Source organism: Alligator sinensis, unplaced genomic scaffold (genome assembly GCF_000455745.1).
Source record: "Alligator sinensis unplaced genomic scaffold, ASM45574v1 scaffold1779_1, whole genome shotgun sequence".
In the NCBI taxonomy this organism is placed as follows: domain Eukaryota; kingdom Metazoa; phylum Chordata; order Crocodylia; family Alligatoridae; genus Alligator; species Alligator sinensis.
The window spans coordinates 159,694-172,883 of NW_005843117.1; the positions used below are offsets into that span (position 1 = coordinate 159,694).

Consider the following 13,190-nt stretch of genomic DNA (forward strand, 5'->3'; position numbering starts at 1 on the left):
TCTATAATAATTTATAAACTGTGGAGTATGAGCTGTCACAACCCAAAGGTGTGATTTTTTGTTTTGTGTGCGCTTTGGCACCACTGAATTATGTTCCCGCTAAATTGCAGCTTCTTTGCACGGTGGAGTTTTCTGCTGCAGAGGAAAGCCCCGGTGCAAAAGAATTCCCGCCAATTTGTAGCTTTCTTTGCAGTGTGCATTTCTTCTTTGCAGCACAGAAATGCACTTTACAAAGAGTTCCTGCCATTTGTATTATAATTCGAGCCCCATTATTGGCTTGCGTGAAATTATTCACACGTGGCGGCTAGCAATTGGCTTGCTCGCCGTATAAAAGGCTTGAGTGGTTTCCGCCCAAGTTGGAGGACTCCATGAACACCAGGAGGAGGAGACTTCATGCTGTGTGAAGATCTCTAAGCGCTGCGGAGCCTATTGGACCCAGTGCATTTCAAGCAGGCAACAGGGGTCTGATCAGCCTCTAGCCTCTCCCCATCACCGAGCGCAAACCTTGACGTATCCCTCTCCCTGCGCGCACAAGTTCCATGGAGCCTAGCAAACTTCATGTGAGTCTATTACAAGTTCCACGGAGCCTAGCAAACTTCGTGTGAGTTCGAGTACTTTCTTCGGTTGGCGCGACGGGCTCGTGGTTTAGAGCCTCCAACCGGATGGGCTAGAAGAATGTTCACAGGAAGGAACTCTAGTCCGCCTCTCTTCTTTTCTATCTGTAACTGCAACTCAAGCAAGTTTTCCTGCCTGCACCGCGACCATCTTCGGTGTAAGTAAATAATCTTTAAATCAATCATTACGCATCCATGCCTAATTTCAGCGTGTCGCCTGTTCTCTCCGACCCAGCATGCCCGGGCTGCTGGCCACAGCCCGCGCGGCACGAAAAAGGGCCCGGACCGCTCCCGGCCCACACATGAGCAAATGACAATTTAATTAATATAATGTGGAGCTTGAAAATTGCTGCACTGTCTTCTTATCTCTTTGGCATGTGTCCAGTATAGATATGTATTAATGTTTAATATACAATTCCTATATTGCATACAGTTTTAATAAGCAATAAGTGTACAGATGTTGCTGCATGTTGTGCTTTTTATTCGTGCTGCATAGCATCTAAGAAACACCTGTGGTTAGAAGATCAATATTAGATGCTGACCTAACTAAACTATATAATAAGTTGCCTGCTTGGGTGTTCTGTCTTATACTTCAGAAAGAACTGAAATCATAATTGTGATGTTTATTTCTACACCATAGGATAAAAAGGACTAAAGAAACAGAAGAAAAGAACTATCAAGATCCTATAGACATGACAGAGTATCTTTGATGAGGTAAAATAAAACTCAGTCTCAGCCTCACATTTTAACACCCTTGTGCCCCAGTCAGACTCTCTGCTGCTTGGGGTTGCTCTTCCCTGGTCAAACTGCTGCAGCCCTGGGCGCACATGCAGACACTGTACCTGGGAGCAGCTGGGCTCCTGTGCAAACTGCGCTGGAGTTTATTACATTGCTTTAATGGCATGTATTGCTTTAATGGCAGTGGGCGCGTCTACACATACATATTAATGTGAAACAATAAACTCTAGTGCTGTGTCTACATGTGCTCCCAGAACCACAGCATGTTGTGGTGGGTCAGAGCAACTCTGACTGGCAGGGGACCCTGGGGTTCAGCTTGCCAGCCCAGGGCTGCTCCAACCCGGCTCAACGTTCTGTGGAGGGGCTGGCTGGGGCACAAGAGCACAAGGGCCCTTCAGTGTGGAGCTAGCTGGCAAGCAGCCCCCACATTGAAGCACCCTTATGCCCCAGCATAAGCAGCACATGTGTAGATGCTGATTGGCTGGCTAGGTCACAAGAGTGCTTCAGTGCTGGGACTGCCTGCTGACTAGCCCCATACTAGAGCACCCCTGTACCCCAGCCAGCCCTTCTGTAGCATATTGAGCCTGGTCAGAGCAGCCCTGGGCTGGCAGCCTGACCCCTGGGGCCCCCTGCCAACTGGGGCTGCTCTGACTGGGCTCTACTTGATGCCTGTAAATAAATTCTGGAGCTAATTGCTCTGGAGTTATTTGCTCCAGGGTACATGTTCAAATGGCACATCCAGGAGCAAAAAATTCCAAAACAATAAACTCCAGAGATTATTCATGTGCACTAATAGCACATGTAGACACACCCAGTATGTAGTAATGTACTGTCAGTAGCAGTACCTTAGCACAAGATCATATCTATGCCACAGTGGTGCAAGAACCTGATAAAAGGCCCACTGAACACCATCTGCTGTCCTGTTTGGGAATTGCAGAAATCCTGCCTGGTATTTCTCACAGTCCAATGTCGCTTTGTTTTGTTTTTCTGCTGCGTGTATACCCTCAGGTTATTAGGCTGGAGTTTGGTTCACATTCTGACTCCTTTGTAACACTAAAGGTCTACAAGTGTTTGGCCCTGCTTGGGGGATTACCCCGTTGAAATAGACCTCTCTGCTGCCATTTGATCTGGATGGATGGGAGGATGACAGATTAACCCTTGGCTTGCTCCAATTCATGCTGGGGCCTGGACAGATGCATAGGATCACTGGGCTGTAACTGGTTCCCAATGGTTCCATATTCTTCTCTCTATTACTATTACCACATCTCTGAATTCAGTGACCATCTGGGCCTTAATGTTTAATTTCTGATTTGAATCATCTGGTCACTTACAAATATAATAAGCACCTTCTGTTTTCTTATGCACTATTACAATTTGTACATATAGCCTAAATAGGTGGTTGCAGATAATTAGTGTTCACACTGTTGGGAAAAACCAGATGACAAAATCTCCATAGGGATCTCCTTTTGGAGATCTCACATTCTCATCTTGGAAGAGAATAAACACTGGCAGATCCCCCTGGTGCTATTCAGAATCCAGGGCCATCCACTCAGAAGCTTTTTGCTTCTGGACCATCTCTAGTCATCAGGGCTTTTCCTTCTTACTTCCTTGACAAAGGAAGGGCTTTGCCAGAGCTGGGTAATGCCCCAGTCAGCTATCCCTCAAGATCTGTTAAGGGCAACCATGAAGAACATAATGCAGTGTAGGCCTGTCTAATCATGTCAAACTAATTTCTAGGGATGTGGGATATTTGAGCAAATCTCAAAGACATGATGTAGACCTCATTTTGCAGTAATCATTTGGCATACAATTCATATATTTAGCATATATTCTCATACACTAATGGACAAAGTTTCTACATTATACATTGAGGTAACTGGATATGAAGCCCAATATTTCTGTAAGATCAAGTGTTCTAGAGCTTGGCACATGTGCCCATCTCTATACTACCTCCTAAAGGTGATTATATTGGAACATGAGGGTCTCTAGTAGGATTTGTGGAGTTTTTCATTTCATAATTGCTGTTGTTTATAAAATTTAATTTAAAATTGATGGCTAAAGTTTAGATACCATTGAAGTCAGTGGGAGTTTTACCATTAACACCAATAGGGCCAAGATACTTAAAACGTTAGCTAGGCAAACTGGAATTTAAAGAAAATGCTGTGTTGATCTCTATCACCTTTATTTAACCATGTATCTCAAATGTCCTCACGACTGATATTTACTGCTTTTGGCATTGACACTTCCCTTTTGTCTCTCCATTAGGACCTATCTCAGCATTGATGTCATAAAGTAAGCAGAATGAGTATGTGAAATTGCTTGTAAAAATTGTCAAATGTAAAGAATGGCAAATATCATGATTATTTTTTTAGGTTGGACAAAGAAACTGTCAGCAGTGATGCACTCTCGTAATGCTTACTAGAGCTGAACAGTATATATAAAGCTGTGCAACAGAGGCAGCAAACAGCTCTCAGAATCCTCAAGGCTTCCCAAAGTTCCAGAAGAAAGAGTAGCTACTCTTTCTCCAATCGCTGCGTATTTCTTCAAAGTATCCAAAGGTAAGATTCATACTAGCTTTCTAGATTTGTTCACTGGATTGAGTGCAATTGTATCCTCAAATTTATGAAGTAAGTGCAGGATCTTTTAACGCGTTGCTTTTTAATCTTTTATTATTCTTCAAGGTTTGGAAGTATATAATTGAAATTTGCATAAGTTTAGTTTAGAAGACAACTAGTTAAAGAGAGGACAATCCAGAGATAAGTCAACTTCTAAATGATGGAAAAGATGGAAATTAAACATGGAATCACAGAAGAAATGCATTGTTGTAAAAATTTAACTATTAACTATATGGACATACAAACTGAGGTTATTAACTGCCAATGTTGTTTTCTACTCCCATTCTCAAATATCATTTATTTATTATAAATTAATATTTGTAATATATTTTATTATATATGTAGTCAATGTTCTGTTCATTATATTTGTTTATTTAATACAATTTAGAGACAGTGTACCAGACTGACTTTAATCACAGATTCAACTCTTGTAGATAATTCCTAAAAGTCCTGTACAAATTACCAGATATAAAATCAATAGTGGTCTATAAAAACCTCCCATGTAAGAAAGTAATGGAGCAACTGGTATAATTCCATTGAAAACTTGTGATTTTCATTTCACTGTAAGAAGCCATATGGAAAAGTTTGATAGCATTTATATGTAAATGACATGTACATAGAAGTGGTAATAGATTAATTAATTGCCTCTCCTATCTGCAAGTCTCCTACATATAGAAATATATTCCTATTCACACTTTAATTTTCAAATGGGAAAATTTCTCACTTGTCACCACTGATATAATTCTATGAGTGTGTTTTTACCCTATGAATGAATCAGGCCTTTAGCAAGATTCAGTACAATATATCCATATTCAGCTTCCATACACAGGGCACTGCAGAAATCTGTAGTAAAATATGTTAGGAATACTAGCAAAAAGCCAGGTCACTAGGAAAAAAATATCGTTAACCAATTCTAGATGCAAAATGAATGCTGCATGAGCCAGTTCACAGCCTTAAACATTTTGATCAAGACTTAATAAATACAAATTATTGACATTTCCTCTGGCAGCTCAGAATCTCATTAAGAACATCCTGTCAGATAATTTGGTAATGTTTATGCATCTAATTTTGTCAACCTCTATTTATCTAATACATTCAAAATGGCAAGAAAAGAATGATTTGAATGGTACTTTCTAATCTTTTATCAAAGAGGAATTAGAAATTACTTTGAGTTTGGCTGGAACTCAGAAATTTGGCTGCAAGCTTTTTTGCTGTTTCCTCAGTTAATCTAAGCTTCTCAAATCAAGTCAAGAACTAGGTTTCCCATGCGCTGTGGAAACTGTTTCATTTTTTTTTAATTGTATTTAGATGAATTACATATATTGTATGGATCAGTTAACAGATCTATACAAATATTCTCACGCTGCTAATTTTTTGTTGATGTTCTTCTATTCCAGAATTAAAACAAGAACAATTTTCTAGTTAATATGAGTTTGGTTGATTTATAGAAAACAAATACCTATTGTGGTTAACAGTAATATACATTAAAGAATATACAAATAAAAATGCATCTTGCAACAGAAAATATGTAAGTGGGGAGAATGTGTATAACCTGAAGCACTTCACTGCAAAGCATTTCAGAGCTTTTCATCTCAGTTTCATCCATAGTATAATCTGGGGGGGTTCTTAGCCCTGTGCATTGTGCATTATCTGCTCACTTTTTATAGCACTTTTAAGACACTCAAAACAATACAAACATTACATCTATCCATGCACAAAAGTTTAATGGTTGTGCATTTTTCAAAAGTGCTTGTTTCTCTGAAGGGCAGTCTTTTAAATTGAAGATTCTTAATCTTTTCAAATACTTGCATATAACTTCCTTTCTTTTTATTAATCTCACCAAAAGTCCTTTTCCAATATAGTATAAGGCCCTGATTCATGTATTTCATTTTAAGCATGTGCTTATGTTTTACTGAAGTCAGTGATTCTGCTCCAATCCATAATGCTAAACCTGCATGTAATTCTCAGAAAACTCGGGTCAGTTCCAAGCCCCACTTGAATCAATGAGAACCTTTCTACTCAAGAGGTTTGGGATCAGGTCCTTCATATTTATATGTATTAACTGTTTATATAAGATCAGCTTTGCTTATTGATATTATTTAAGGCAATTTTGGTTTAGTGACCAAACTATTTCACTCATGCCAATTCTAGTGACTTTAAAGTTGACCGCTGCAGGTCAGTACAGAAATGCCCAAGCTAGCCAGCTCAATTGTTCAGTTGAGGCAATATGAAGCTCAGGGTAGGTTGCAAGGCCTGCTTGAAAGGAAGGATAGTTAACCTGTCCTGAGCTCTGTGCTGCCATAATTAGCATGCTACTAGTAGGAAAGCTACCTAGTTTAAAGCTACCTCAGTTATTTCTATCCTGCTGTCACTGTGACTAATGTAGATGTACCACAAAAACTTTGTGTTTATAGACTTCTGGATATGTCCTGATGTCTTTAAACATAAGAAATGTGAAATGAATGCATTTTTTTGGATAAACATTGGAGGTCAGTGTTGCACCACAGAAGTAGAGTTCTGAGTAGGAACATGAATAGAGAGTTAAAGGGGATATAAAAAGGAAATGAATATTTTTTTGACCAGTATATCATTTGCAACTACCCTACGAACAATAGAATGAGATGGAATAATCAGGTCATAAACTAATCATTACAGAGATTGGGAAGGAACTGCTTCTTCTGTATATCATTGAACAACAGCAACTTTGGGCCATTAGGTATTGGCAATTGCTAGAGATAGGATAACAGATTTCATGGCTCAGTGGTCTGATCCAGCGTGGAAAAAAAAATAAGGTCCTTAAGTCTGTTTTCATGGTAATGACTAAGACACCATTTAAATGAATGGCTGTTGATACTGCAATACCGCAATATGATATTGTTAACATCCCATTAAGAATTAGGCTTCACCTAGCGACAGCAGCACTAACGTCGTGTTCTGCCTGTGTATTTCTGGAGGGCCTGGAAACAATCAAGTAGTTACTACTAGGAAGAAATCTTTACCTGCTGTAAATTGTCATAGGTCTATGGAAGGCAATGAAGTTATGACAATTTACACTTGCTGAGCATCTGCCCCAAGATATTCTGAAGTCCAGTTTCATTATGTTTGGGATGTCTAAACCACATTACATCTTTGTGTTGTAAATGTGTGGGCAAACTGTGTGTAGTACTTATCTGATATCATTGTTTTATGTATAAGTTAGAGATGTGTTTCTTTGGAAATGAAAAGTTCTTTTGTGGTGGTCTAAATACTTTACACAGACATTAAGTATCAAACAAAGAAGCTTAGTTTGGAGCTTACTGGTCAGCTACCCATGAACTACCTAATGCTTAAACTTCTATAGGTTTTAATTAAGTCACTCGATATGTTGTTTCCAAGACTTCCATCCATTCTAGTATCTTTCATTTCTAGTTATATGTCATCCCATGATGCAGGGAAAAAACATGTGTCTCCATAAACAATACACATAGATCTATTCTGAAATTGGTACTTAGCCCATTGTGCCTAGGAATTGCAGCCTTGACTGGGTATGTTCCTCCTCCAATGCTCAATTGGTGTATCTCAATTAATACAATAAATAAAATCACTAAATCGTAGAATTGAATAGATTATCGATCAGTGCAGAATTAATCTCATGATGTGCAGAAGTCCTCTGCTCTGTATCCTGGCATTTAGTTTTTTTCAAGATTGTACCATTAATGTAGAGATCATGGAAGTGACAAGATGATTCAAAAGATGGAATAAAAAGGCAATGTGAGCACGGTTATAGGTATATCATCGCATCAAAGACACCAGAAATTCTGCACCATGGATTTCCATATGTAATTTTCTAAAATGTTACCTGTTGAACATAGATTTAAAATTTGCCTGCTTTATCCTAGAGACCTTTTGGAAAGTGATTGCTGATTTAGATGACAGAAAGAGTAAAGAATGGCTATAAAGAATGGAGAAAAATATATTGAGTCAGACTGAGAAGAGTGGCCAATGTGACACTACACTGCCTAATGGGAGTCTGCTTTGATTTCTTTAGTCAAGAGATGCAGAAAATTAAAAAAGAACACCAGAAAGTGACCTCAGTTTTCTTACTACAGCACATTGAAACAATGTTATAAACCCTAGTTTTTATGCAGCACAATTTATCTGTAGGTCTCAGGTGCTCAACGCCCTCATTTTACAGGTGACAAACTTGAAGATATAAGAGACTTGTCCAAGGTCATCCAACAGGTTAGTGGCCCAGAATAGATCCTAGGTCCTCTGAGTCTCAGTCCAAAGCTCTATTCATTTTATACCCATGTATATTCAGTTTCATTATATGTAAATTCAGTACAGAACTAAGAGGTTTTTCCCTTTCATGTATTGACTCTAATGTCAAGGTGATTGTGTTTCTTTCTTTCCCCTATCTGTTGTGACAGGCAATGAAAATGAAAAGTGTTTATTTTGTGGCTGGGTTGCTTTTAATGATAGTCCAAGGCAGCTGGCAAAATCCCCTTCAAGACACAGAAGAGAAATCAAGGTAAATACTTCAAACTCAACTTTTCAATCACCATCACAAATACAATAATCTAGTTTTTTATACCAGTAACTTCAGGCAAAATATTCTGTAATTTAAGAACAACTTTATTATGCCATTACATTATATTGGAACTAACAATGGAGTCAGAGAGAGGTATCTCTACTGCAAATAATAGAATACAAATTGCTTAGTATTTTGAACAGTAGTCTTTTTCTATTGTGTAAGGGGACTTCATACTTACGTTATACTTTGTCAGCCAGTAGATCATAAAATCATAGAAAAGTAGGGCTAGAAAAGACTAGAGGATGTCATCTAGTACCATACCCTTCTCAAGTCAGGATCATTCCTATCTAAACAATCCCAGACAAGTATTTGTCTAACATGTTTTTAAAAAACGTTAGGAACAACTTTCACACATAACTGTTAGGCATAATGTCTGTCACAGGTATTGACAGTACCCTCAGCCCCCTGCAATGTCCTGCCACTTCAATGACAGGAAACAGTTTGTTAAACTATGCTCAAGAGATCAAGGGAAGTGAACCACATCCCCCACTACAGACAAAGGCAAAAAGGATCCACAGACCTTTGTTAAAATCTCCGGCCTTGGGTGTAACCAACATCCAACAGCTCTGAGGAATGCAAACTTCCCTCTTCTCACTTCCACTCCCCTCTAGCTCCAGTAGTAATAGGAGAGGGGAATATTTCTTCTTGGCCCTTTGTGGTGACCAGCAGAGCCCAGAAGCATTAGAAAACCAGACAACCTCCATTTTGCACTCCTACCTGGGGACTGTAAACAACTTCACCTTGCACACCCTGACTGGGGAGCCAGAACTCCCCTTTCTATCATCCTATCCTTTCCATAACCTTATCCCAGGTCCTTTAATCTTATTTCATAACCTAGCCAGTTGTGGTCATATATCAACTGATTTTTGTTCTTATTCTGTTAGAAGGTGGGGTTATACTCTTAAAGAAGAATCAATGCACCTACTCAGTGCTTATTAATGTATTACAAACTATTCATAGATCATTCAAAGCTTCCCAGTCTGAACCACTAGATGAATCTAGACAGCTGAATGAAGTGAAGCGTCATTCACAAGGCACATTCACCAGTGATTACAGCAAGTACTTGGACACTAGACGAGCTCAGGATTTTGTGCAATGGTTAATGAGCACTAAAAGAAATGGGTAAGCATTTTGGTCATGCTGTTATTAATCATCATCTAGAAAAAGCAGCCCAAAGTCTAGTACAAGTCAGAAATCAGTTCACTGGGTTTCAGCTTCACATTACAACACACAATCTATTTTACTTTTTTGATTAATTGCATGCAAACCAGATCTTAAGGATAGTTTAAACATGCTATGAATATGTTCAAAGAGATTAACCATATGTGAAAGGTCATTGTTTGAAACAGCAGAAGTGTTTGACTGAAAACAGTCATCAGACTGTTGACTAAATCAAGCACAGTATCAGTATATTATTTGAGATGCCATCTATCAGGAGACTGTACACTTCCCTTGTGGGAAGGGAACACAAGTCTAGATCCTTAGAAGTGTTTAAACATCTTGGAGTAAATGAGAATCAATGCCTAAATATCCTTGAGGATCCAGGTGATGAAAACCTGATACTTTTTTTTTCATCTGTAGGTACTCTGATATTGCAGTCTCATTACAGAAACTATATCTAGAACTAAACTCTGTTGGATACTGGGTACCTTAGCAATGCCACATAAATACCAATACTATACAAGATATGTTTTAGTCAAGCATAAGTTATTGGACACAGTGCCAGGGTAATTCGATAAAATTATACAGCCTGTGTTATACAGATGATCAGATTAAATGTTTCTTTATGATATTACAATCTATGTTTTGCTAATTGTTTATTTTACTGTGGAGCAGTGAACCTACAAGACTGCAGCTGCATAGAACTAATAATTTTGAGAGCCTATACTAAATTAAATATCAGCACCCTAAAATTATTTATACCTACCCAATAGTCATGGATGCTTGTAGTGGCATGTAAATAATATTCAGCAGAATTCTGTCATTTTATGAATGCTGTAAGTTTCCTAATGTAATATTAATAATCTAATGACTGTGGGTTTCTGCTACAGACAACAAGGACAGGAGCAGAGAGAGAATGAAAAATATCTGGACCCGCTCTCAAGGTACTTCAAAGCACTGGACATGTTACTCATGGGAGAGTTAATCTGTTGTTTTGATTAATAAAAAACATAGTCTAATATAATTCCTTCCAACTTCATAATTATAACCAAGGTAATACAGAGTCTAGCATTGAAGAAGCCATCCTAGATCTACTTTTTAAGTCAAAGAAAAAATTATTGAGACTGTTGTTATGAAAGGAAAGTTTGGACTCATGAGTTACTTGATTTCAGAAGTGGCTTCCAGGATGCAGCAGCTCAAGAGTACTAGATTTCAGGAAAGGAAATTGTAGTGAATAAATAAATACAGAGAATAAGGTAAAAAAAAGAAAAATCCATATAGTTAGAAAAAATTGCTGATTGATACAAGGGAGGCTACAACAAGCAATGGATACAACTAAACATGCCCTGTACACATACTATGGACACTGTCAGAGACAGGATGCTGGGCTAGATGGGCCATCAGTCTGACCCAGTATGGAACTTCTTATATTCTTAAAAAGGCTAGATCCTAACAAAGATTAGAAATGATGCATCAACTGAATACAAGATACTAAGGAAAGGGCATTAATATTTGACAAGGCAGTGAGATGGGAATCTGTGTTAGGTCTATTTTTATGTAAATTTTTCATTCTAGAAGAGGAAACAGGTGTCATGGTCACTAACTGGAGGACAACAACTCCATCTTGTGCTAACTTAAAGGTTTTCGCATTTGTTTTTCTTCCACACTGAAACAAAGCACACCTTTAAATATTTTTGTAACTGAAATTGTGTCAAAAATCCTGATTTTCTGTTAAAAGTCAGGGTTTCATTCATTTGCTTTTCTCTCCATTATAAAAAATGACCAGAGAGCCCACCCCAGGTCTCAGAGACCTTCCCAATGAAAACTTTGTCAAAATCAGTATACCTCTGTGAAATATTTCAGCTTCAATGAAACAGAATATTTTGATGCAAATAACATTTTGTCAAAAATGTTCCAACCAGCCCTAGCTAGCATGCTAATAAAAAGTGCAGATGGTACCAAATTGGGAGGAATAGTGAAATCCCAAGATGACAGAATATTAATAGGAGGTCTACAAAGACTTGAAACAGGCAGAAAATAAGAGATGCAAAAAACAAATGTGAGCTAATATATCCAGAGAATAATACTCCAAAATTCCACAATGCAGTATTTCTTCAAAAAAGATCAATGTGATCGATTTTGACTGCAAATGAAAGGGCAAAACATCAAGGAAAAGGGAGGAGCCATTAAAAATGGCTGGGGGGACTGAAGGCTGAAGGCATCACGTCTCTTAAGTTTGGCTACAAATGATCAAAATGGATGGACTGGAATTACTGAGGGTGGTAAAAGATAGTGTAATTATGAGTAATAGAATAAAAATATTGATATAAAAATGATAAAAACTCTTGCTCATTAGACAGGGCTGTCCAACTTGTGAGTGGCCAGGCAGGGCAGGAAACAAGCTTCCCAGTGACATGCTCTGAGGGCTTCCTGCACCCCCAGGCCACATGCTACTCCATGCAACAGTGGGCATTCCCCCACTGCGCTGTGCCAGTACCCGCAATGCCCTGCACACTGCTACACCACATGACCCCCCTGTTGCACAGTGCCAGTGCTCCTGTACCATGTAAGGTTTCTGGGTCCCCCCAGGGTCCCTGGCCGCAGGTTCCCTCAGCCCTGTGGGCTGCACTGTGACACACCATCTCCAGAGGTGGGGTAGGATGCAGAAGCTGGAAGTGGAAGGGGGAGGAGCTAATATATCCAGAGAATAATTCTCCAAAATTCCACAATGACATTGTGGATGTCTCTACAGCCCAGAAACATCAGCTGTAGCAGCAGTGTCTAGAGTGGTGAGGAGAGGTGAGCCTGGACCCAGAGCCGAGGGGCCAACAGGCTAACCCTAGACAGCTACATGCAGCCCACAGGCTGCCAGTTGAGCAGCTCTATCATAAGACATAAGCAAGCCAAGGAAAGAATTGATAATGTGTTACTAAGATCCAGATCCCAAGAAAACTGCTCTTTTTTCAGCAATGGACTTGCCAAGCGTCATGCTGAATTTGAGAGACATGCTGAGGGCACCTACACCAGTGACATTACCTCATATTTGGAAGGTCAAGCTGCCAAGGAATTCATTGCTTGGTTAGTGAATGGACGACGAAGAAGAGAGTAAGAATCCATTCCTATCGTTAAATACTGTCTAGCTTTTTAGGTTAGAAATCAAGCCTAATAGTTCCATAATGTATTTTTTATTAGTCTCTATGTAGTTCATATTTTATTTTGTAATTTAAATTGCATCATTGGTATAAACCAGTCATTTAAAATGATTCAATCCAACTACAGATTAAAATTAAGATGTTTAAGAGTTCACCGTGCTGTTACTTTTGTAAAGGTCAAGTTATATTCCAAGGTCAATGTTTCTAAATCCAAACCAGACTTTCCTCTAAAATCTGTCCTTTTCTGCTCCCATATCCCTGTTAGCAGTACCCCTACTCCAACAGTCACTAAGAAGATCAACCTTAGTATGATCTTAGATTCCTCTCCACTCTTTCC

The 13,190-nt window shown here is 38.8% G+C and overlaps 1 protein-coding gene across 1 annotated transcript in view; it reads left to right on the forward strand.

The window, feature by feature from the left end:
• Positions 1–3,828: 3,828 nt before the first annotated feature.
• GCG (glucagon) overlaps positions 3,829–13,190 on the forward strand; it is a gene marked incomplete at its 3' end in the record, with an annotated part of 11,275 nt that continues 1,913 nt past the window's right edge. Inside the window, 5 exon segments of the mRNA NM_001286848.1 lie at positions 3,829–3,910; positions 8,377–8,477; positions 9,501–9,662; positions 10,592–10,645; positions 12,669–12,806. Coding sequence (NP_001273777.1) covers positions 8,380–8,477; positions 9,501–9,662; positions 10,592–10,645; positions 12,669–12,806 — 452 coding nt within the window.